The sequence below is a fragment of the Thermobia domestica genome, chromosome 17 (assembly GCF_964235325.1).
Source record: "Thermobia domestica chromosome 17, izTheDome1.hap1.1, whole genome shotgun sequence".
NCBI lineage: Eukaryota > Metazoa > Arthropoda > Insecta > Zygentoma > Lepismatidae > Thermobia > Thermobia domestica.
In genome coordinates, this window is record NC_137470.1 from 68,235,574 (window position 1) to 68,263,135 (window position 27,562).

Below are 27,562 nucleotides of genomic sequence, written 5' to 3' on the forward strand. Positions count from 1 at the left end.
TTTCGGTAATGAAAGTGAGAAAGTGACTCACAGCTTCCTGGTTGATCTTGAGAGAGAACTTCAACTTACCGGAGTACCGAATGAGCTCCAACTCATTTCAAAATTCCTCAGAAACACTGCGTTCAAATGGTTCCTTGTAACGTTTGGAAAAATCAAAGCTATAACGCATTCCTGAGTCAATTCAAGGCTACGTATTTGACTCAAGAGTACGTTGCGAAACCATGCTACAATATTAACCGCTCACTATGACCAACATGTACATAAAGTTTCATCTGAATTTGTATTAGCATTGCTACACAAAAATAGCATCTTTGATTCTCGAAAGGACGAGGACACACTGTTGAAAGTGTTTCCAGTCAGTTTCCAAGCTGGTTATTCAGGTCCATTGTCACGTTTCGGCGAGAAAACATAACTGAGCTGCTGACAAGTAAACCTTACGTTTGGGTGAATCGAGTTGCTGACTGAGACACATATGAGAAAGTAGTACTAAATGTGGTCAGTATTTCAGTGAAGTTGTAGGTGCGAAGCTCCAGGGGTTTAGGAGATACAGCTACCAGAACATCACATGGAAGTACAGAATAGTCTTCATACAGTTGGAGGTAAAAGCCCTGTGAGACCTCTTGTAACGACAAAAGGTGAATAACAAATATATGGGTACATATTAGGACTAGGGGGAAGTCATATAGTGAGGGTATACCTGACGGCGGCCATCTTGAAATCCGCCATTTTGAATTAAGGTTAAGTTTTTAAAATAGGAATAGGGTCATGTGATACATGATTTAAGGCGCAAATTTAATCAGAAGAACAATAGTGACGTTAATTTTGATTTACGCGCAATTGGTAAAAAGTTACAGGGAAATTAAATATTGTTGCAGCATATGTATTAGTCCTTTACCCCACCTTGTAAATTTTGTGTTAATGACAATAATTAAATAAAAAGCAGGTGGATAAATATTAGGTCTATGGTAAGAGTTGCCTTGATGGTGAAGTCATCTATTGCATTACTCTATTCCCATTTAATTATGTGCTGGTTAATGATAAAGCAAAAATGGTTATACCGTTGGATTTATGGTAAAATTTGCTATTAATAAGGTGTCACTGTTATGCGTTTTGTTTAAAATTTTGTCTGATTCATAATGGCGGATTTGAACATGGCCGCCATCAAGGCAACTCTTACCATAGACCTAATATTTATCCACCTGCTTTTTATTTAATTATTGTCATTAACACAAAATTTACAAGGTGGGGTAAAGGACTAATACATATGCTGCAACAATATTTAATTTCCCTGTAACTTTTTACCAATTGCGCGTAAATCAAAATTAACGTCACTATTGTTCTTCTGATTAAATTTGCGCCTTAAATCATGTATCACATGACCCTATTCCTATTTTAAAAACTTAACCTAAATTCAAAATGGCGGATTTCAGGATGGCCGCCGTCAGGTATACCCTCACTATATGACTTCCCCCTAGTCCTAATATGTACCCATATATTTGTTATTCACCTTTTGTCGTTATCAAGAGGACGCACAGGGCTTTTACCTCCAACTGTATGAAGACTATTCTATACTTCCATGTGATGTTCTGGTAGCTGTATCTCCTAAACCCCTGGAGCTTCGCACCTACAACTTCACTGAAATACTGACCACATTTAGTACTACTTTCTCGTATGTGTCTCAGTCAGCAACTCGATTCACCCAAACGTAAGGTTTACTTGTGAGTTTCTTCAGTGAACTCCAGACACTCATTAAAAACAGAGCTTTATGAAAACAACAAGGAGTAAATATGCTAGGGATTGAAATGCCAAATAGACCTGATGATTCGCCTGGACAAATAGGAATTCTAATAGGAGACAACAAGAAATTCCGTAAGAAGATAAACCCGTACCACCATGGAACTGAGGAGAGAAACAGAATTAGACCACTTCGTCCCCATGACAAGAAGAACGAGGGTATGTCTGGGTCATGTGGCCAAGGTAGTTTCCCGCGCAACAAGACAAACCAGAACAACAGGTGACAGAGAAATGGAAGGTACGGCAAGAAGTGCATGTAGGGGAAGAACAATACAGATGCTTGAAACATACGATAATAAACCGACAAACACAAGAACTAGTTTCCCAGAAACAAAAAGAATGTAAGGGATACACCTGTAGGCAATGAGGTGTTCCGCATACATTTGGACACACGGTAGGTCAGAAGAATTCGTGAATACTCTGAGTCTGCAAAAATACAGACACTGTACGTAGATCTGGATTGTCACTTTACAAGAATCTTGTATGTCATTAAAAAAAAAAAAAATCTTGTAAGTCTACAATATTTCTCTATGTAAACAGTCTTGAAAGGGACATACAACTTTTTTTTTTTTTTTTTTTTTTATCTAGGAAGAGTCAAACCATGTGCAACTTTCTGGGTCGTCTTGCTTGCTATCTGCTTTCGGCTTCCCGCTGACAAAGAAAAAAGAAAGCAGTTTTGCCGCTTACGAAACAACGGATTCTTTTGGATGGGGAAGGAAAGCGCGCCAAAATACCCGTCTTTAATGAGGAGGTTCATTATTTGTCCACTAGAGTGCAGTGCTGCATGAGTGGATATATCTTTATTGCTTTCAGAAAGTTGTACTGTATAAACAGCAAGTAGAAAGATCGAGCTACGAGATTCTTCTAAAGTGACAATACAGCTTAATAAAGAAACTGATATTACTTGTGATGATCTATAACACAGTTCAAGTGTTCGTCATAAATTCAGATCAGGGGATTGAAAAGGGTGCTCAATGCCCGAGTATCATTGAGAAAAAGTATTTTGTAAAGGAAAATGCAAATTCATTAACATTGTTGTTAAGAAATGGGCAGGAAGCAAAATTTGGTAAAAATGTCTTTGAACACACAAATTCTGATTTCGCCGAACCGTTAGCCAGGAGTCGAACTGGTGACCAACAACAATAATATAACACTCCATGAGGTAAATGTAGTATTTGCGCAGTCAATTTATGTACTGCATGACAGCAGAGCAAGTATTTGCGAAATTTCCACTTTATTGAAGGATAAAGATTGCAATCCTATATCAGTTTTCTAGAAATCTAATAACATTCGAGTTACTTCGGCATTTGGCACAAAAAAAAAAAAAAAAAAAAAAAAAAAGCTGTGACAAACAATGGACAAACATGTTAGAGTTAATTACTAATAGGAGGCATTTTATACTGTGGGAATAGTTTTGACAGGGTTAAATCTATCACTCATCGTATGATCTAGGAGTCTGCATCTTAACAACCCACATGATGTAGAAGTAACGTTTAGAGACTTCGCTATTCAAAATGATGATCTAGTATTGCATTACGTAGAATGATATTTGGACTGACCCAATTTACAAGTTCCTGCATGGGAGATAGGAAAAATTGATTTAAAAGCGACGTAATGTTGTATCATTGCTAGATACAAACAATACCTATGTACAGTAACAATTAAATGACAACAAATATGTTTAAAATATATGACTTTTCGCTTGGTGAAGAGAAAATAACCACCGACTGTTCCTACCATTAGCAGAACTGGCATAAACACAGACAAAAAGAAACAGACGGGCAACTCGCTATATGCGATATTGAAATTAGTTTGTGTCGTCTGCACGCAAGGGTGCCAATCCTGGGGGGGGGGCGCCACCCCCCCAAAGCTCATGTGGGCCCCCCTAGTGTATTTATGAATATACAATATTTGGCATAATTTGAATGCAATTTGTCTTAACATCCTCATATATATACCTTCTGTGTCTGAGTGGGCCCCCCAAATTTACAGAGAAATCGGCGCCCTTGTCTGCACGGCGAAAGAGAGAATCAACGAGAATGATGTATCGTCGTAAATGGAATTGCGCTGCCATCAGTTTTTAAACGTGATCATGGGTTGCCCTTGAACCAACACATGTTAATGTGAGGTGCAGTGCAAGAAGATCAAATTAGCAATTACCTGTACTAAATAACTATCATATTTTTTTTGGTACCTTTTAAAAAAAGCATCATCTTGCAATGTGTCTGGAATGCTTTGTTGATATTTTTGTACATCCTTATCGAACGCTATGTTAAAATAATTTATACAACTAGCGCTCCAGCACAAAACACATGGAAAAGCACACAGGCTTTCACCCACCATGTGGTACTAGAGACTGGTATTTTCTAACTTTCCACGCTGCTGACGACAGATAAACTGATTAGTTCCGTCGTCGTATGTTGGTGACGCTTAAAGGTGAAAAAAAGCCGGCTTTTTTGAAAAAAAAAAAAAAAAAATTTCGGAATTTTTTTTTTTATTTTCATGATTTTTCTGTTTAAATAGCTTTCTTATAGTATACTCTAAAGTTAAATAAGATTTCATGACCTAAATACCATATTTCGCTCTGAAATTCACCATCATGATGGATGGAGCACATGGTTTATGAATTAAAGTAAACATAAAACTCCTAGTATTTGAGGGCAATTTTAGAAGCTAAATTATCGACATTTTTTCTTCTCTAGATAATTTCTTTTTAGTCATCCGTGTTTCACTTCTTAGAGCTTAGTACTCTAGCTTCTAGCACATAATTAAACTTATGTTTTTCAATATATCCATCAGAGAGTACGTTTTTCAATATATCTGTCAGAGAGTACGTTTTTCAATATATCTGTCAGAGCGTACTTCCACATTTCCCTTATACTGTAGCTGTGCAATGATTTAACAATAACCTTCCGGACACAACCTTGAATACCACTTGATAGAAATAATCAGTATCTCAAAAATATTTGGGAGGGGTTTTTCTGAATAATGTTTGTTTTTTCTAAAAATTCCTAACTTTTGTTTAAGAGATGCTTAAGTTTGTGAATACAGGCATAACAAATATTTCGTTTCGTTTGTACATTCAGCTATAATCTCTCAGATACAACCTTGAAGACCATTTTAAACTGATTATCAGTGGCGGATTTAGAAAAGTATTTTCGGAGGGACTTCTCTTATTAATGCTTAGTTTTTCTAAAAATTCCTAATTTTTTATGTGAGGACAGCTTGAAGTTTATGAGTAAAGGCGAAACTAATATTTAGTTCGTTTTAGAAATTCCGTAATTTCGGGGTAGAGGCTTCAATCCGAAAGACATCTCTACCCTAACCCTCTTCGCAAATCCATCACTGCTGGTAATTAGTAATAACAAAGATTTAAAAACGATTAGAAAGGAAATCGGCTATACTTACAGTACACGCACCATCTCTACATTCACAGATGGAATTAAGAAAAACTTTTGTCAAAATGGTCGAATGCGGGGTTGAATCCCGGACTTCACGACAGAAGCCACTCACTCATGTTCGTTGTGCAGTTGTGCTTAACTTAAATGTATATATTTTTTCTCTCTCTCTCTCTCTCTCTCTCTCTCTCTCTCTTTTTCTATGGCCACAAAAGCTCTAAATTGACTTCTGTCCTTATCCAATTCAATCCAGTTTTTACCCTGTATTCCTGTTTCTGCTAGATCCATCTTAATATTGTCCTCCCATCTGGGCCTACGTTTTACGAATGGACGTTTCCCGATTAATTTCCAGTTAAAACTTTGAAAGCGTTCCTACTTTCTTCCATTCTGGCTACATGACCTGCCCACCTGAGCCTCCTAGACTTGATGACTAATGATGTTTGGCGTTGGGAGTCCCGAGTTCAATCCCCGGCGGGAGCTCATGTGGTTCGGATTCCACGTTAATCAGTAGGTCCACGTCTCATATAGCCTCGCTGCTGAACGGGACGTTAAGCTCAAAATCAATCAATCAATCTAATGATGTTTGGTAAACAATATAAATTATGTAGTTCCTCCTTATGAAGTTTCCGCAATTCCCTATTCCCGCTCCTCCTGGGTCCAAATATTTGTCTTAGAATTTTATTCTCAAATAATTTCAGTCTGCGTTCTTTTCTCAGCGTAAGCGACCACGTTTCACAACCATAAAGCATAACAGGCATGATTATCATTTTGTATATTTTAAGCTTTAAATTTCTTGACAGAATTCGCAACAACAAAATATTTTGAACTGAATAATAACAATAATTTCCTTATTTCAGTCGACATTTAATTTCTTTGTGGGTATGATTTTGGTCTGGTAATACCGATCCAAGATATTTGAAAGTATCCACTGTGTCGAAAGTATTAATTGATATTTTAACGCATTCATAATTTGCCGTATTACTATCCTTGTGAACTTTCTTGTATTTAGATTTCTCTGCATTTACTCATGTTCCTGCAAGCATTTAATAACGCCTTTGCATTTCTTTCGATTGTGCTCCTATTAGATTTACATCAGCATACACCATAACCTGGTGAATACCTTCAACTCTAGGCCTTGGTTCCTATCTTTGATTTTTCTTATAGCGTACTCCGGAACAAAGCTGAATAATAATGGTGATAACGCATATCCTTGTTTCAGGCCAATCTCGACGTGGAAGCTCGCATTCTTCTACTTGGACTTTACTCTGGGATTCATTTCAACACTTAATAAATCTAGCTTTTTCGGTATTCCAAAGAAAGTTGTACAATGTTTCCCTCCAAACCCAGTTGTAAGCCTTTCTAAAATCAATAACCAGTTGATGTACTGCGTAATATATTCCCATTTCTTTGAGTATTTGTCGAATGGTAAATATCTGGTCGATTTCGACTAAATCCACACTGATAATCTCCAATAATTTCATCTGCGTATGGGGTCAATCTTATTAATAGAATGTTAAGAGAAATGCCTCGATAATTATTACAATCAATTTTCTCGCCTTTCTTGTGAATTGGAACAGTGATTGATTCTTTCACTTTTTTTAAAATGTATTCCATAGTTTCTTTTTTGTAAAAAAAAGAAAGAAAGAAAGAAAATAAAAGAAAAATGTTTCGTAACGATATGTTGAATTTTCTTGTTAAAAATTCAGAAACTTTTAGGACTGGGTAAACCGTGATGGTGGTTATATATTCTACAGCCTAGGAAACCATACGCTCAGATGAACCGTCTTTTACGTATATGATCCGTGAACAGAAAATTCGATACTTTCCCCGATTCTGAACAAGCTTAAGAAACAGTCAGTGCATTACAGAATTTGGTGCTTTACCGATTTTGCAGATCCGAAGCACCTGATAGGTGGTAACCGATTATTACGTATGTGATCAATCAGTGAAAAAATTGTTCGAAATATTCATACAATGTATATGAAAGTTAACACTTAACTGAAAAATATCAAGAATGTACAGAACCACCCGAAACGAAGCTCTTGATGTGCAGATTTCTCTCGTTTATTTATTTATTTATTTAACTCTGCTTCAAAAAGAGAGAGTGTGATATTTTTAAGTAAAAATACTGCATACAATTTTGCTCGTTATTTGTGTATCATTTTTTAAAAGTACTTATTGTATATATAAGAGCTTAAAATATTGTTACATATATTGGTTAACCTTTGGAATTCATAATGTAAATATATTAAGAATTTTAAAAAATCTTTTTGAAATTCATGGGTTATTTTCGAGGTTTCATATTATCATCTGCATCAACCACTAATTAAATGAGTTTTTTGTTGTAGAGAAGCGAAACAAAGTCTGCTTCATCAGTTTAAGGCAAAATTTTCAAAAAAAAGTCCAAAATTTCCCAAGCAAAAAAGCGAAGCAGAAAAAACCGATCCTTTTCCCCAAAAAAAAACCGTTTTTTTTTTTTTTTTAAGCCTTGCATCTCTATTGACGCTATGGTTCGCCTTGTTTCCAGTTTTTCGCGGAGTTTGCGGTCTGTATATTCTTATCTGTGGACAAAAAGGTTTGTTGTTTTGAAAAAATGAAGTTTTAAGCTCTCTTTTGTCGGAAACTCTTTAATACTAGAATGCCCGGTGGAGTCATTTTGACTCTTTGTAAGTAAATTTTTATTACAATTTTCTTCCTAAATGAGAGACAATAAAATCTTTCCGCGACTTTTAATTATTTTCACTCCCATATTTGATGAATAAAATAGAACATATAGCTAAATACTTTGGAGCGATTTTGTTACATTTATCTTAGATACCGAATCGAGTCATTTTGACTATTCATAATTACAATAAGAATATGTGTTGAAATACTTACTGTTGATCGAACTATATAAAAGTTATCATAATGATCTAAAGGAGTGCAACGCCTGCGGTGCCTTAATGGTAGAGAGCTCATCTGTGGTTCATGAAGTCCCTGGTTCGATCCAAGAACACTGGTAGAGTAGGCTTTGCGATAGATAGACTTCATGAGCGTGGGTTTTCTCGAAATTCACGCATTTTCACCTACTTACTACCATCTCATAATAAGTTTCCCTTAGCATCAGTGCATAAACGAGGACCGTTAAACTTAAACAAAAAAAAAAAAAAAGCTTACGCGGTATGCAAAAATACACCCACTTAAGGGGTGTTCAAAAAATCTCGGGGGTGCAATCTTGCATTAAGGTCGTATACTATTATCGTTTTTAACTACATTTTTTTTACAAACTTTAAGAGTAGATAATCTAAAAAAATACATAGAAAAAATTTTTCACCGCCCAAAGAAAGAACCCTGTTTACTGATAAAGTCCCACCAGCCGAAAAATCTTAAAAACTGTGGTCAAACACAATAAAGAAAAATAAACCATCATGGAATCTATTTAAAATAACTAAGAAGTAATCCAAATAAAAGAATGAACACAAAATGTACTTTTTTGCCTTATAGTTTCCACAAGGGACGATTCTCATGGCACCCAATATTCTCCTGTAGCACTGACAATTTTTTGTGACGGCTTCTGAACATGCTATATAACTTGTTAATAGCACTTAGCACTCTTTTTTTCTCTGGTATTCATAAAGAACGGTATTTACTGCGAGAAATTTCCAAAACTTAGTCTACCGTTAACGATGCAATAAGGCGATACACCACTTTTGGGACTCGTGAAGATTGTGATCGACCAGGGCCGTCTCGAGTGAGAACAGAGGCTGAAGATATGCGAATGCAATTACTTAGTAAGTGTAACAAGAGGTTAATAGCACCGGAAATAACGGCAGAAGTCAACAGAACGCGTTCCACTAAATGTCTGCTAGTACCGTCCAACGGCGACAACAGGAATCAAATTTACGTGGGCGTGTAGCCGTCCATACGCCGTTGCTCAGGCGTGGTAATAAATCGAAAAGACTACAGTGGACATGCGCACACAAAAACTAGACGAACGAGAGTGAAAACGTGTGTTGTGGACCGACGAGTCTAAGTTTGAAGTGTTTGGAGAAAGACTACGATAATTTGTGCGCACATTCCCAGGTGAGAAAATGCTATCAGAATGCATAATGCCGACAGTAAAAGATGGTGGAGGGTCTGCGTTAGTTTGGAGACTCTTTAATATGCTAAGGTCGGCGGGTTAACTAAAACCAATGGTACTATACGAAAAGATTATCGAGAAAGTCCTGAAACACAAGCCATTCAGTCTGGTCTTCGTTTATTGAACAAAATTTCACTTTACTTCACGATAACAATCACAAACACATGTCTGCATTTTGCAGAACGTACTTCCATGCCCAAGCTGAAGCAGGGATCCTACAGCTAATGACATGGCCCCCACAATCACCCAATCTCAACCCTATCGAGATGTTGCGGGATGAACTTGATAGGCGAGTGCAAACTCAGTGCCCAACATCACAACATGACTTGTGGAACGTACTCCTAGATAAGTGGAACGCTATTCAACCAAAGTGTTGGAAAGGCTGCAATGAGATTGCGCACACTTTTCCAGTTTTATCAGTTTTATCTGATAAGTCATTGACAAGCTGTCATTATGTACAGGATTGCACACAGAAAAATTAAGCAATGTTGTCAGATGGAAAATATTTTCTCTTCTGTTACGTAAATCTGTAAGAAACAGCAGCGGAATACCCGAACGAAGGGTCGAATAAAATTACTAGGACTGAGCTAATTTAGAAAATACAGAGGAATTAACACAAGGATAGAGAAGCTATATACTGCATTCGAAAAAAAAAAATCTCACACCAGTTCTTCCGCGAAATATTAGAGAGGCTGCTTCAGTAAGTGATTGAAAGAGAAGTTGAATTCAGTTATGATGGAGAAAAGTTACTATTTATAAATGAAGAAGCTAAGATTATCGTCCTAACTTGTGTGAGTAACATTAAGGTAAATTAGAGACTTTCAGTCAAGCGGCTACAGCATCATCCCTATTTATCATAGGATCATGGTTCATACCTCGTTTTCTTTTTACAATAGAGCAACCTTTCAAATGGTACCATTCACATCTCCTTATGTCCCTGAGGCGGGAAATTTTGAGAGAAATCGGGATTTTTCTTTGAAAATATTTCTTTTTAAATTAAAAAAAAAATTGAGCCCCTCTGGACCCCCATTGTGTTAATGCAGAGACCTAAAACTCAACTGGAAAACACTAAAGGGTGTACTAAATGCCTGTACAAAATTTCAAGCTTTTGTCTTGAACAGTCAGGGAGGGAAAAATATCAATAATCCCTACAATGCCCCAGATTACTGTAAAATACCTTGATCTCAGGCAGATATTCCGACGACATCCCTATTTATCCTAGAATCATAGTTCGCCCTTTATTATCTTCAGAATAAAACTGCCTTTCAAACGGACCCTTCACATGTCTTCATCATATATCTCAGGTGGGAAAATCGCGAATAAAGGGACTTTTTAAACCACAAAATCCCTTTTATTTACCTTTTTGCCCCTCTGGATCCACCTTTTGCTAACGCAGAGATCCGAAAAAATCTAATAAATAGCACTCGGTGGACTGAATGTTTGTACAAAATTTCAATAAATTTAGTTGTTTCAGTCTTCACATTTGATTATATTATTTACAAAATAATATGCCACACTTTTGTATACCCTTTTATTAATGAACGATCAAATCAAAATTTAAAATTATATTTAAAAAAAAATTGTATCTGAGTCCTGTAAAATACGGTGATTACAGCAAATTAATGAGTTTACTAAAAACCAAGGACAAATTCAGCCTGAAATCAATTAATTGTCGACAGAGTCAGAATGACTTCGTCAGGCACAGTCAGTACGACTCTGTCGGGCATTCTAGGTGTATTTTTCTCGGACATCTTAGTGTTAAAATACAAATATAGGTCTACTCTCGGTAATTGCAAGAATTATTTTGTTTCATACAACTATATATATGTATTTTAGTTGTAACTATTACTTAGCGAACAGAAATTTCAAATGACAGTTCTACCAAGAAAAAAAAAAAAAAAGCTCGCTATACTCTCCCTGAATTTTCAGTTGACACCCAACCCACGGCCGAGAAAGGTGAGAACTATTTATAAAATGTGTGAATGAACAGTGCTTTGGAAGAGAATGTTGGCATTCGGCTGCAAGATTTGGTAGCACGTCTGGAAACAATGCCGTATGGACGTCGTCTTGGAGACATGATTGATGTGATACAAAACATAGACTCTTTCCCTTTCTCTTAATTATATGCTTTTTCTATTCTGAAATCTTTCGCCCTTTTTCTTAATTTTAGGGGGCGTTACATAACCCAGATGGCTACAAAACTATCTGGAGTTCTGTGGTCCAAATCTACTTTAAAAAGTCTTCATGCTTAGTGAATCTCAAGTTCCTTTCTTGAAGTTTAATTCTGTATGTTTCTCTGCACTGCTTTCTATGTTTTATTTTTTAAAAAAGACATCCTATGATACTCTACTCTCGATCTAATAATATATCATTATGTAGGTTATTAATTTTAAAGATGTCATCTCAAAAATGACATAACATTTTATATGTACCATACAGATAAAAAGATTTAATTATTGGTAGCTGCAGTCGTACGTGAATAAAATTGAAATAATATTAACATACTATATTCCCATATTTATATTCAAATTAAAAAGAATCTACATATTCGTACGTATAATGATTGTATTTACATATCGATACGGAAATTAGAGTGAACTCTGGATTTTGCAGATTTTACACAATTTTCTCCATGATTTAATGTAAATAAAAAGGCTCAAGTACTACTCCTTGCCTTCGGAAAAAGATACACATTGTCTCATAAACAGTCGTTGCGTGAATACGTATTGCTTAATTGTCTTCCCCTGGAGTTGAGAAAGCTACAGGAATTGTGTCTTAATTGCAATTCAAAGCAATTAATATTACAATTGCGTATTTCTTTAAATGTCGTAGCATATGCTTCTAGTATTTACTCTCTTTTATTTTCTAAGACTAATAACATACATTTAACCCTGGATTACAAACCTTAGTTTGTATCTACGTGGTTACAAACCATTCGTAAATTTTACGAATCAATTTTAGTCTCTTTATTATTTCTGTCTATATTATTATTTTTTAAATCTGAAAATGGGTTTGTTTATAGAATTATATCGACAATAATATTGGATGCCTTTGGAATATTTTATTGAACAAGTACATATAAAAAGTTATGCATATAACTTGCTAGTTGTATACTTGAATTGCAAGTATGACATCATGAAGAAAGTTACATTTATGTGGGTAAATTGTTTTATAGATATTACAATAACAGATAACTAAAGTAATAGGACCAAGGCAACTAAAAAACGTAGCACTTTGCTTATAAACTTTGGAAAAACTAGTTAGGTGCAAACTTGAAAGTTGTCATTCCAAACTTTTATTTCTTCTCGTTACTCACCACACAGCACACAGCTATATTTTCAGCACAAATCGCCTTCCTCTAGTGCTTACCCAAGTGTGATGTTATTCTCCTTTTCACTGACGGTCAGTAAAAGCAAGTTTTTCTTATTCCTTGTGGCGGGTTTGCCATAGAGTTAGTGATAGGGAAGTGCTTCATTAGCAGTGTCTCTACAGTCTTCATCACAATATATATCATCCAGCAACCTTCTTATTTGATTATTTTCGTGTTTTTCCTCACTGTCACCCATAGTTTCTCCACAAACAAAGAAAACAAATAGTTGCAATACTATGACACAACTTTTTGTACTGTTTATAATCCAAAAAAACAGTCATTTAATGTTAAAAACAATCAAGTAGATTTGTCAAAATTTGTGGGGGGAAAAAACTAACATGCAAACCTTTACGTTACAAACCTTTCGTAAAAATTACAACTTGACCTTCGAAACATGCATGATAAAACCCACTGACACGGCTGTAAAACTAAAACTAGCCTCTGCTATAAGAGCTAGGAAGGTATTGGGGAGGAGGGCGGCTGTGCATTCGCGGTTCAGCAAATTCAACAGTTTTGGAAATCTGTTTCGTAAAATTTACGAATGGTTTCTAATCCAGGGTTAATATCATGTGTGGAATTAAAAATATAAGTTGTTCATTAATCCCCAGTTTCAATATAACTTCTACAAAACAAACATCATTATTCATTACTATGTTTAATATTATCCTTTCTATTTATTTGCTTTGCAAATTTGTTATTAAATTATCTGATCTAACAATTTTCCAGACAGAATTCTAAGATGTTCATGAGCAAGGAATCAAATCTCTTCTTACACTTTCATTTTTAAGAGTACATAGGGCTAGTACCTACCTGCGTTGCTCTTGTCAATGTACTTAATAAAATATGAAATACGATATACGGCATTTTAAGTGATAAAGATAGTACCCTATTAGTTATAAAACCTTTAGTCAAACAAAGTGTTAGAAACAACCAGGAAAACTGACATTGATATACAAATATTCAGATCATGTCTTGTCACCCTTCACTTTTAACGTACAATTGTCGCCACTGTCACCACCAAGAGTAGTAGTGTTGCCAAAGAGACAAGAAATAAGGTTTTCTAGTTTTGTACATATCTTGTAGAGGTCTCGTCTTGCCTCGAATCTAGAAAAATTCTCCTTTCCATTCTCGAAAAGCTTTGCTTGTTTCGTCTCGTTCTGTAACTAATGTATCAAATTGACTTTTTTTTTGTTAATTTTTATTTATTTATTTATTTATTTATTTCATTTTCCGCCGTAAGAACTTAGCGTTCATGGCTTCGTCAAGAGATACAGTTACTATTACAATTAATAATAATAATAATTACAAGAGAAACGCTACAATTAATAACACAATTATTTAAAAAATAATATATAATAATACAATATATATAATAATAATAATACAAAATATATACGTAACAATAAAACTTAAAGTGTATTTTTAGAGAAAATATAAATTGTACCTTATTTTATATATTTCAAAATTCAAGTAAATCTTAATATTTACATTACAAAGAAAGATTACACTAAAGATATTCATCTAAACCATAGAAAAGATGTTTAAGTAACAGTAACTTGAGGTGTCTTTTAAACTGCAAGTTTGGCATTCGTTTGACACGATCTGGTATTTTATTATAAAGTTTTATTCGTATGTGGTGTAACGAATTTTGAGTTCTTGTTAGACGGAAATTTTGTATATGAATATGATTGGTTGTTCTTGTGTTGTATTGGTGTAGGTCCGAATTGAGTTGAAAGTTTCTTTTATTCATATGTATGAATGATGATGTTTCGAGAATGTATATACAAGGCAATGGTAATATTTTAAGTTTCTGAAACAGTGGTCTGCTTGGTGTATGAAACAGAACTGATAACATTATTCATAACATTTTCTTCTGCATTGTAAATACTTTCTCCGCATAACAGGTATTACCCCAGAAAATGATTCCATACGATAGAATTGACTGGATCAATCCGAAAATAAATTGTTTTCAATGTTTCTGTAGTTAGAATCTTACTAACTTTACGTATAAGATATATTTTCGCGCTTAGTTTCCTCAACAAATCATTCACGTGATCATCCCATGTTAACTTAAGAGTCTAATTTTAACCCTAAAAATTTACAAGTGTCAGATAGCTGCATGAGTTCCCCGTCTATACGTATTTGATGTATATTTAGAGAGTTCAGTTTTCCTTCATTGAAACTCTTTCGCTGTATTTAAGTTGGTTTGCTTTTATCCACTCTGCAAATTTATCTGTCGTGTTCTTAAATTACCAGAATCATTCTCGTTCTGTAAATATATATACCAAATTGACTTTCTTTTCTTTTCTTTTCTTTTTTTTTTTTTTTTTTTTTTTTTTTGTTAATTTCATCTAGAAGTTACCAGAATCATTCTGCGAATGTTCGTTATTGGAGTACATTGCGTAATGAGTTCCGCATCTTTAAATGTGGAGAAATTCTTTTCATTATCTTCATATAATAATTTGATCAATTTTGTCGTTATGAGTCATGTAACATCAGGATAGTGTTTGAGAGCTAAGACCAGGAGATTCGAGATGTTTCTCGTCTTGATTCTCGTTTCGAAAACATGAGAATTGTCAGTGGCGTATACTGGTTTCAGGGCTTGGGCTACCACTTACCTTTATAACACCTGTACATTATTATTATTATTATTATTTTGGAGTTTAGTTTCCAAGTTATTACAGTCTTCAAAATAAGAAAAAACTTGCAACACACTTTCTTTTTATAAAGTAGATAAATATGATTTTCTCTTATATTGTCTTATCAGTGTTATGGAAAAACGACTGTACATTTCTATCTTCATTTGCTGCATGAAGTATCCCTACATTTTGCACTGGATAGCTGGTAACCCTACTCACCAGAGTAAATGGAAACTGTCCGAGTACTAAAGAACTCTGAAACAGGCGATTAGCAACGAAGAAGCCTCAGTCTGTAAGAGTCTTCGCAACGAAACGCAAATAATGGATCAAGTACTACGCCAATTATCGCAAAATACTATAAAGCACAAAATTTTCGTTGCCTTGACGCAAAGTGCTACCGAAAGAGGCTCATTATGTCCGAGACAATTCCCCGAGATCCCCACAATGCATTGTCAGTACTCGTGTAATTTCCCTTTACTCTTCGCTCACGCCCAAGAAATCGATTTCTCTAGAGGTAACTAGTGTTATCTAGCAGCCAGTTCGTACGCTGTGGGTGGATGTGGAGCGAGGAATGCGCTGATAACTACATGATCTTGCTGTAGTAGAGTAACTAGAGAAATGGTTTCTGCTGCGTTGTCATATCGAAGACCTGTTAAGGAAGCGAGCACTGCATGCAAAGAAGTTAGTGGATATTTCTAAACACATACAGTTCTGAGAAACTTGTATCATTGAAAGAAGATACTAAAATATAATATTATCAATATAATTTAGTTTATATTATAATACCTTTATTTTGTAATATTATAGGGCTACCGCCATTATACCCGGTAACTCACAAAATACACCACTGAGAATTGTCATGTGTCTTGGCTCACCTTGAAATTTAAAAGGTACTTTTCATCTCTACTGTCGTCTCATTTTCGAGAGGACACGAGTATTTTCTTGTTTCGTGGGGAACACCAAACAGAAGCGACGTATTAAAATTTCCATTCATTCTCTAATATCAGAACACATTTCTTTCTAATGGTACTTTGATGTTGCTGCCGCTATAGTAGCAAAGGGAAGATAATATTGTATCTTAAATGTACCTACCTGAAAGCGAGATGAGTTTTGGTTAACTTCCCGTCCTGCGACTGTCCATCTAACATTAGGCCGTGGTACTCCAATAATTCTAGCACAGAAAGTTGCGCTCTGGCCACAGGTAAGAACAACTGGCACTGGTTTCTTGACGATACGGACTGGCTCTGACTGAGAGTCTGAAACATATAAAGTTAAAGTGAAACACACTTGCTAATAATATCAAGAGAAACAAATATTAGTATCAAAGACGATTTCGGCATAGTTACCAGTTAATGAGATTTTATATTGTTATGCTTACTCGTGTCCGATTACGGCACGCTTCCAGTTAGTATGCCAAAAATTGAAAATTTTAAGGCAATAATTTACTTTTAAAGTTTGTACCGTAGGTTGTCAAAGGCCCCTCCTCCATGTCCTTCTGAAGTGTACGTTATTGAGACCAATGCAAACTTGAAAACGAAATGAAATCTTTCAAAGTCCAACGATTATGCCCGTTAGACTGAGGGAAAGGAATGATGAAAGCAAATGAATAATGATACGAGAATTGATGGAATGACAATAAGAGAGGAAATGGAAGTGACCTGAGAAAATCCACGGACACGATGGTCCCCCCACAAATTTAGTTGGCAGGGGATCTAGGCACTCCACGCACAGAGGTAAGCGCTTTACCAATGAGCCATCGTACCATCCTGAATGTAATCTCGATGCACATTTTGTTGTTCTAAAGTAACGGACTAAGCCTACACCATGATGGAATGCGTTATAGTACTAAAAGTTATGATAAACATCAAGTACATCCCTGACTGCAGTGGTTCGCACTTTTTTTTATGCAATGTTCCTTTGGGAAAAAACCGGAAGAAATTACACAAGATTATGCAATATTTTTAACAATAGTTTATCAATTCACAGAGACACAAATGCTTGCGAATATTAATAAAAGGCAACGCTTAGTGCGATAGTTATATCGCAGTCTTTCTTTGTATGTGTTAGAAACTAACTTAGCAACTGGCGGGGGAATACTTCCAGTTTTATTCAACAATGATGGCATCAGTCGAAATCAAAGAGCTTGGTTAACTACAACAATAATGTAATTTTTGAATTATTACGTGTTAATAACTTACTGATTGTTAACTAGTATCTTATTATGGCTACGACCAAAGACCTATTCCAGTCGTTCCAAATAAAAAATACAGTGTGTGTAAAATCACAAATATTTGGAGATAAAAAGGAAGAAAAGATGAGATAGGAAAACGTGACACGGTACAGCGAATGGAGCGTTTTGGTTGCTTCACAGGTCTCCCCATCATGAGGTTGCGGGAGTTATTCGAAGATTTTAAATAGTAAGATACATAATTTTTAACATCAATGAAAAGTCCTTGAAAAAAAAAATCAATTTTGAAGAAAATCTTTTTCCGTGTTTGCTACATTTTCGAAATGACCACATTTAATTAGGAGTTCTCGTACATTCAGATAAAACGTCCAATAGTTATAAATCAAACAGCTGTAGGGAAAAGCATAAAACAAAAGACGAGATAGCAAGGTGTAAGAAACCGCATCAAAGGACTATAATTTTTCTTCTGTAGAGAAATTAGGAAATCAGAAAAAAAGATACTCATGTTTGGTGTATCTAAAGATTCACACAGTCAGAAAAGAAAACATTTTAAAATGACGTAATTTACACCAGAAACACATGCTTCATGCCAAAAGAATCATTTACCTCAGGGACTAGCAAGTTGGTTAGCAGTCTCTCTTGGTTTAAATGTTGAAAAAACAAAGACAACGCATGAAAGGTTGTCGATTTTGTTGCTAACGAACGAAAAACATGCTAAGCACAGTGTTAGCACAACTATGGAAGGAAATTTGTTTTGCAGAATGCTTTTACATTGTAATTATAAAGTTTACAATTTTATTATCACAATGAAGTTACTATTGATTTCGCATTCTTTGGTTTCAAAAATACATTATGAAACTTATGAAAGGAAATTGTAATTAAACAAAATCATGTGTTATTAAATATATACACACCTTTTCTTTTGCAAATGGATACATAATACGTCGCAATGTTATGTAAGAAGCTCAATCGTTCTCGGAATATAACCGTGAGATACAGACAGCTTGGATGCGTACCTCTGCTGCATGAAGTTCTGGGCTTAATTCGTGGCATGACATCTTTGATTTTTTGAACCCACTACGGTGATTCGGGTTCTACCTAAAACTGTGGGTCTACATTTCATATAGCACGATGCTCAAAAGTTATACTAAACTCTAAGCATCCAAACAAAATAAAGTCGATTACACACATCGAGTCACAACAGTAGACAAGGTCGTTATTTTAAACTACCCATTGGATAATTTAATGTAAATTACTGTTAAACTTCGCCTCAATAACGAGAGGTATTATGTTTACCCGTGGACAGGAATTCTAATTTATATTTTATTTTCTTCCACCTCCGTTTCCTATTTGCAATATTTAGAGCTTGACCGTATTTCTGACCGAAATATGCTTCTCATGTTACGTTCGTAAAGCATCTGAATGTTTATATTTAACCGGGGACTGCATAGGTGAAAATTACACCCTTTAATACATAGGTGGGGTCTATTATGGACCCCGTCCAAATTTTAGATACATACTACTAATTTTTATAATATTTGGGAACATAGATAAATAGAGTTTATTTAACTCTCTTTTAATAGAAATAAAATATAGAATATTATTCTGTATTAATTATTCTGTAATTAAATATTATTCTGTAATTAAAACTAATAAATGGTATCTTATATAAATACCAAGATATTGATATGTAACTACAAACATATTTTAAGCACAAAACTATTGATGTGACCATCACTCATACTCATAATTTATTGCATTCGTTCATCGTCATACAACGAAATTGGACATGTCATTTATATATATACCAGTATACATAAACATACATACTATTATTACATATAGATTCTTATGGTTTCACTAATTTACTTACTATACATTTAATTTTACGTATAGAATTATTTTCTACATATTCTTCAACCGAGTAAAAGCAATGTTCTATCAATGTTCTTTTAAGTTTGGATCTAAAGCTATTGACAGAGACCTGATTTTTTATACATGATGGCAGTAGATTGTATAATAGAGTACCTTTGTGCGTAACTGATTTATTGTATATATTTGTCCTATGTGCATGCAAGTGAATGTCGTCTTTACTTCTTGTGTTATAACTGTGAATGTCTTTGTTAACAATAAATTCACTACTATGTTTTTTTCAAATACATTAATATTTCGAACAAATACATTGAGGGAAGAGTCATTATTCCAAGTTCCTTAAAAATATTTCTGCAAGAAGAGTTCCATTTTACTCCTGCAAGTATTCTTACTACTTTCTTCTGTAGCCTAAAGATAGCAATACTTTTAGGTGCATTTCCCCAGAACATCAAGCCATATTTTATTGTAGAATGAAAATTTGAGTAATATATACACTTAGCTGTTTTTACATTAATCTTATCTCTTACACATCTAATTGCATAGCATAGTTTGCTTAGCTTACTTCTTACCTGTTCTATACGTGGTTCCCAGTTGAAATTATTAGATATTTTAACTCCGAGAAAGGTAGCAGTTTCTACATATTTAACTGTTTTATTATTTATTTTTATTATTGCAATAGCTTGATTACTTTTACCATTGTTAAAATTTAAGGCACATGTTTTATTTACATTAATGATTAGGTCATTTTTAATCATCCAACTTGAAAGTTGGTTCATTGCCGTTTGAAGCTAATTCGCATTCATTTTTCCCACTAACTATTATGTTTGTATCATCTGCATATAAAGTCATACATGAACTATTAATACTTTCAGAAAGATCATTTCTATAAAGAAGAAAGAGAAGTGGTCCTAGAATTGATCCTTGTGGTACTCCTCGATTAATAATTTCTTCACTTGACACACATTTTTGAATTTTATTTTTAACTATTCCTGTGATTTCAGTTACTTGTTTCCGATCTTTAAGGTATGATTCAAACCATTTATTTGCTAAGCCTCTAATACCATAGCAACTAAGTTTTTCTAGCAATATATGATGATTTACTAAATCGAAGGCTTTTGTTAGATCTAAAAATATTCCTATAGATAATTTTTTCTCATCCAGTAACTTTCTGCAGTTTTCTAGAAAATGAAAAATTGCTCTCTCAGTAGATTTACCTTTCAAGAAACCATGTTGTGTGTTGGATATAATAGAATATTTATTAATGAAATCCATAACCCGATTGAACATTATTTTTTCCAGAATTTTACCTATAATGGGTAGCAATGATATCGGTCTATAGTTTTCTATTTCATTGAGTTTACCTTTTTTGTGCAAAGGTTTAACTTCAGCAATCTTTAGTTTATCAGGAAAGGTTCCTATGGCGATTGAAATATTTGAGAGATAACATAATGGTTTAACTAAATATTTGTAACAACTTTTTACTAAATTGTTAGATAATTCGTCGGACCCAGCCGAATTCGAATTTTTCATTTGTTTTATTATGATGATTATTTCACTCTGTGTTACTGGTTTCAAGAATATAGATTTATCACATTTTTTAATTTTAAGTTCCGATAAGTTAGTTTTACTAGTTCCTTTGTTTTTAATAAGAGTTTGCCCTACATTTGTGAAATATTTATTAAAAGAAGTTGCTATGTCCTTTGGATTTGTCATGTTCACGCCCTCATAAATTATGCTATTTATATGGGTACTACGTATTTGCATGTTGAGCTCTTCTTTAATTATTTTCCACATTGCCTTTGTTTTATTGTGTGACTGAAGAATTTGTGTCACTATGATCATAAAGTTTTTTTTTTTTTTTTTTTTTTTTTTTTAATCAAAGTAACATTTGAAATTATATATCGGGACATTACCAAAAATATTAAATGCTTTTTTGAGAATAGTTTTCAAATAACACAGATATTCAACAATGTGACTTGTACATGTCATATCTCACTTACAGACATGAAGAGCAAATGTCCTTTTTGTGGTCTCCACATATTGGTCTTCGACCCTTTCCACGCTGACCGCGTGCTTTTCTGTCTTTCGCTCTGGACACTGATAGCATCTTCCGCGTTTCTATGAGCCATTATCCTGATTAGCTTCAGATCTCTCATTCCCTCTGGAATTCCGAGAATATTTCTTATGGAAATTTTTAGTTCATTATTGAGATTCTAAGAAATGGAACGCTGAACCATGTCTTCTCGTGCTAATTTCACTCCTAACGCCGTTTTAAAAAAAAATTCATCCGATTGATCTTCTTCTCAGGATTAGCAATTTTGAGCAAAACCAAAACACTGATACCAGCTTGATCCAGAATACCAAAGAAGAATTTTAAAGGCCACCTCCTAGTTTTGCGTGTCACTGTATATGTATGTCAAAGCTCATCAAAGGTGTCAACGACACCTTAATTTCATTATAGAAATGAATAAATTCCGGTTTCTTAGTCTTTTCATTCATATCCTTACTCGTGTGCATGGTTGATAACAATAAAACGCTTTCTCCTTTTCTGGTACAGTACAAAACAAACAATTTTTTCTTATGGAATGCGAATGTCGATGTTCCAATGTCTTTCTTGCGAGAAGGCTGGAAGGACGGCAGATTCTCTCGCTTATTTTTTCGTAGTGCTCCAACTATTGTAAGATTCTGCCTCAGCATTTCTTCTTCAAATGGAACTGATGTAAACCAATTATCCATAGTCAGGTTTCTGAATGATCCATGCAAACTTGGTGATAACTCTCTCACATATTGTATAGCAAGAGGTTCTTTCGTGCGATATTTTTCAGCTCCAATATAAGGAATGGCACTTATCATATAGAACGTTGTTGCGTTGCACATTGTTACTATTTTAAACCCTTTAACGCACCATTTTTTCCGATCAAACTGATTTTTTTAAAATTTGGAGTGGATTTTGTGTAGGAAACAAGGGATTAAAAAAAAAAACAATTAATGCAAATAATATGGGGTCTATAAGACATTTTATGGTGTTTGCATATAGGGTCTATGCAAAGTTGCGTGTTGACATCTGCAAAGTCCATTAAAACCAGACAGAACCAATAAAACGCGACGAATGTCAGCGTACTTACACTTTTGCACTCATTACACTTCTATCCAACATCGAAAAAATCAACAGTTCAAATTGTGTCCACCTAAATGAACAAAGAAAGCTTAAAGATGACAAGATAACTCCGCGTGCAGCAAGTAATACAAAGAGACCAACGCTGGTTTACTATGACATCTAGCGGGAAATTCAGAACTTGATTAGTGAAAGGGCATCTTAGCTAATACGCAAAACTGCTTTTCTATGTCCGAACTAGAAACTACATAATGCAATACAATTTCAAAGTAAACTCTGCATATATGCAAAGTTGCGCGCTAAAGGGTTAACCCATATTTATCGGGCTTGGAAGCAATGTAAACTCTAGAAGACAGTTGTCTCAAAACCCTAAAAGTTGCTCATCCACTGTACAGTATTCTCGTCGAACATAACTTTCCGTGCATTTTGTTATGAATTCCTCCCACAATTCTCGAATTGGAGCAAATTTATCTTGATGATTACAAGTTGACTTATCATCAAAACCTAAACAGTTTATCTAAAACCGGAAACGACATTCAGACATTATGCAACGATAAATGGGCGAACCAAATTTAGTGGACCACATTATTTAAGTACTTAGGCGTCCATCTTTTTGAGCACCGGAAATATACAATAACCCTATCAGAACTTTTATTTCTTCTTTACTTGGGTTCTGAACATACGACATATTTGATGCATACCTTGTTCTCTGTCTTGTAATTTCTTCATTTGTATGGACAACAATCAATTTTATTATATCTGGTGTAAGAAGGACACTCCAGGTTTCTGTTCGTGTATTCACACTCTGTGTTGCACCTTTGTCTTTGGGGATCAGAATAATATTCCGTGCAACAGGGCGAAGAGTTTCAGCACGTGGCTCCAGCGACCAACGGAAACCATTTTTTTCTTTTATTGCGTTTGCCCTATCAACAGTGTCACTATTTCACTCTCACTTTCTGATGCACATTGTTCATCGCACACCTCCTGATCAACTTCTAAATTATCAATGAACGTATCACTATTGTCAGCGTCGCCATCAAAATTGTCATTATCTAAAATTGAGTTCACAACACTGGGTAACTCATTTGGGTTATGAACAATAAATCTTGATGAGCTCGTGTTCCCAACATGATAAAAATCAGCAAGAAACAGTGCACGAAATAATACTAAACGCATAGCGGGGTCCAGGACGAGTCCAAACCGTTGATTGTCAAGTACTGTGAAGAAACAAAGAAATGTGACCGTCACTCACGATGCCTGACACTCAACTTAAATTACACAGAGGGAGAATATTGTAACTAGTTCAATTTTTTTATACTAGCCGTCGGTAGTTCACTTGGGGTCGGGCTGGACCCCACTATGCATTCGACGAATCTCCGACCAATCAAAGATTATGGCAGAAGATTTGTGCATAGTATTAAACTCTTTCATCCGGATGTTATGATGTACCAATGAATCCATCAAATAAAGTTATTGTGCATGCTAATGAATCAGTTCCGATCAGCAAGATACATTGGATTCTTTCAGTTTCCGTTCCACAAGGCAGGTTACAAAACAAATTATATACCTTTTATTACCTGTCGAATTTGCTTTTCGTTTTGGTTATGCGAGCTTTCCCCTTGACGGATTCAACGAATTGCACCTATAAAATGTTCAAGGTGGAAGGAAGTCTTTTGCCTGCGTCATTTCTTCATAGAACAGAAGAACAACAGTGATCAATTTTCATCTCTAACCTGTCATTACTGTGAACAGTACAATAACTAATCTTAAGTCCGTTAGTTATTACAAAACAGTTATTTTTTTTCTGTTACCTCCAATAGATTTCTATTCCTATGTCAATATTCGTTGCTACTAATGTTCTACTTAACGCGTTTAAATGCGCATATAGTAAGTTTTTCATATAAATTGCCAAGTTGAATCTCTCGATCAGTTCCCAACCATACAGGAATTTTATTAGCTTGATGTAATGAGCATGAATTGGTCGTTCAAATGGCATGCTTAGTTTCTCTGCAGGCGAGTGCTTTCTCCCGAACTTCCCTTGTTAGTGCAACGTGTAATAAAGTGCTTATTTTGATAAAGTATCACAAACAGTCTACGTAACTGTATGATATATTCGGTACAACTGGAGATTGTCAAGACATTTGGAATTCGGAAATTTTTAAAAAACAGTATCTTTTATTTTACAGATTTGAGGATAAAATCCGAATTTCGGATAAATTGCGGTTTTATAAACAATCCGCACATAAAATCATTAAGTTACTTTTCAATATAATTGGGAGAAAGTTAACGTAGGCACTACTTGCATGAGCAAAGATCAACAAAGTGACATCAGAACAGCTCATATGGGAAAGAAGATTGCCATGTTTTGATCCAGTACAGGTTTGCTCTTATAAATTCACTTTCGAAATTTCGAATAATCATTCATCATAATCAAGATTCTTGGGTGTGTGATTCTTTATGCGTCATTCTATTTGTAATCTCCTAATTTCATGGCATGGAAGCATGTCAAAATTTACGGCCCATCATTGTAATTTATATTCAGAAATTCTTGTTGCAGATTCAGCCAAAGTGTATGTTAGTTAATTGTTGCTGATTTTTTCCCTTCATAGTCACATACTAATAGGAAAGACATACAGATTTCTTCCATCATATGTTTTATATCTTCTATCTGCTGCAAGAAGCATGGAATGTACAATACCAGAAGAAATTAAAGATTTTTTTATTATATATATATATATATATATATATATATATATATATATATTGAAATACTGATGCTTAACAAGAAGAATCAAGATTATGTGATGAATTTATTTTTTATGCATAATATAATAAGGGAAATTTATTTCAAAAAAGTTTAAAACTTAAGAAAAATCTTAAACGCAATGATAAGGTTGTATACATGAATGTATGATTTAAAAAAATGAAAAAAGACATACACTTATAATAATAAATTTTATATGCAAAATTATAAAAAGTTTCTCGCTTTTATTTCTAAATTATTTACATGTTCTGAGTTATTTATATTTAAAAATATTTGGTAAAAAATAAGTAAGATAATAAAAATTATGCATACGAGTTTGTATTGTATATAATCAAATTTTAGATGTTCAAGTAAAGTTATTAAGAAAACTTGTGTGTCAATCATGCGCGTATAAATAAGTTTAACATCCAACACAGTTAAAATTTCATATTTGTTTTTCTCTTGAATAAAAACTTTAAGCATAAAGTTTATATGCACTATGCTCTTTTAAAAACCAATATAATGTTCTTTCTATATAAGTTCATGTTATACAATATTCATGGTTCTAAGTAGTAAGTTTGGAAAACAAAGTTAATTTAAGAATACGAATACTTATTGTATGTTACATTCTTATATCTAACAAGAGATTCACAATTCCGTCTCCGTAATTTGGTACATTAACATGCAACAAGTATACAATAGTAAGTTCACGTTTATCATTCTTGTGTGTTTCATAGTAAATCTAGGAAATTTCTTCCCTTACACTGCGATATATTAATTCACGCTTTGCTGAACTTTCTAGTCTTCAACGCTCTTATAACATTTGTACCATTTTTGTCTTTTTATTTACTATAACATCCATGACAAAGCTTATAACATTCCATTTTCAACGAACTTGAAAATTTCGTTACTAAACACTTCGTCTGTGTGTTTGTTATTTGCGACTTTTTCAATTTTGAGCCCTCCATTCGATACGGCATCAAAAACTGTCTGAGAAAGTAATGCAATTTTTCGCGTCACTGTTACTATTCCCGAGATATGGCTCCTTAAATCTCCCGAAATTGGACTTACCAAATATTTTGATACCAAATAGTACCCGGTTGCCACTGTCCAACTGGCCAGTGACCACCAGTTAATATAGGTCCAAAATGTTTACCATCCTCTTAGGTATTGATCAACACCATTATCATCTTTCTATGACTTACCGTTCCCGAGATATTAGCCAAAAAAATAGATCCGATTTCGAGAGATTTAAGGAGCCATATCTCAGGAACCGTAAGTTATAGAGATATTATACTTTGCGAATTTTTTAAAGAAACAGAAGATGCGGTTATAAAGATTTACTTTCACATGTAGGGACAATCACAGTCATCCTTCCCGCTCCATATCTCCATTCTTTTTAAGTTCGTTCTGGCAATGCTCTTGGAGCATTTTCAACTGGTTTTCACACTGCTTTTTGTACAATCATTATTAATCTGTTTATATGTACTACTACAAGCTGACCAATTTAATAGTGAAGGAAAAGGTTTCTGTTTGCAAAAGCACGGATTTTTCTTGTGTGGTAACATTTAATTGTTGTTCGTTGCTTTACACATAACAATTTCGGTAACATCACTTTTGTTTTCGATATATGTTGATAAGCACAAATTTTCATGTTCTTCAAAACTAGTTCGATTAATCTGCATATTCCACCAATTTAAAAAAAAAAAAAAAAAAAAAAAAAAAAAAAAAAAAAAACACGAGCACTAACGTGAGGATTCTCCATGATTAAACTGTGTACTAAGAGCTTTTAGTTTAACAAATTATGTTCTTTGTATGCGCTTACGTCCAACTTCACTCGCACATCAAGATACACTGGCAACATTTACAATATCGACTATTTTCACAGTTCCCTTCACCAGAAAAATCTAAAACAGTTTATATGAGAATGTCCATTCCATCATCAAAGAAGTAAAATAAAAATGATTATCTGCAAAGTTTATATACTTTAGACATGCATAAAGTCTTCTTGAACTTTTGGTGTGATAATAATACACAAAGTCTAAGTTTTAAACGAAATAGGGTCCACAACCAAATATTAATGCGCCTGTTGCTTGTAGATATCCTTCGCACAGTCACGCGACATTAATAGATTATGAGAATTTCACTAATTAATACTGTCTTTTAAACATTCAATATAGATATTATTAACACTTTCGACCCTGGGCTAATCTGACTTTGTTTATTCCAGTGTCCCTGGGTTTTTAGGCATTTTTTTGAAAAAAAGAAAAAAAAACACCTTGATAAATAATAATGGATACACTAAAAACATTGCAAACAAGAT

At 34.3% G+C, this 27,562-nt stretch overlaps 1 protein-coding gene across 4 annotated transcripts in view; it reads right to left on the reverse strand.

Annotated features, from left to right (window-relative positions):
- Positions 1 to 27,562, reverse strand: part of LOC145674687 (uncharacterized) — a 1,315,729-nt gene that overhangs the window by 179,545 nt on the left and 1,108,622 nt on the right. For all 4 annotated transcript variants that reach the window (XM_081744920.1, XM_081744917.1, XM_081744916.1 and 1 more), the window contains one exon: positions 16,414 to 16,577. In XM_081744920.1, the coding sequence (XP_081601046.1) occupies positions 16,414 to 16,577 (164 nt within the window). The remainder of the gene's footprint in view (positions 1 to 16,413; positions 16,578 to 27,562) is intronic.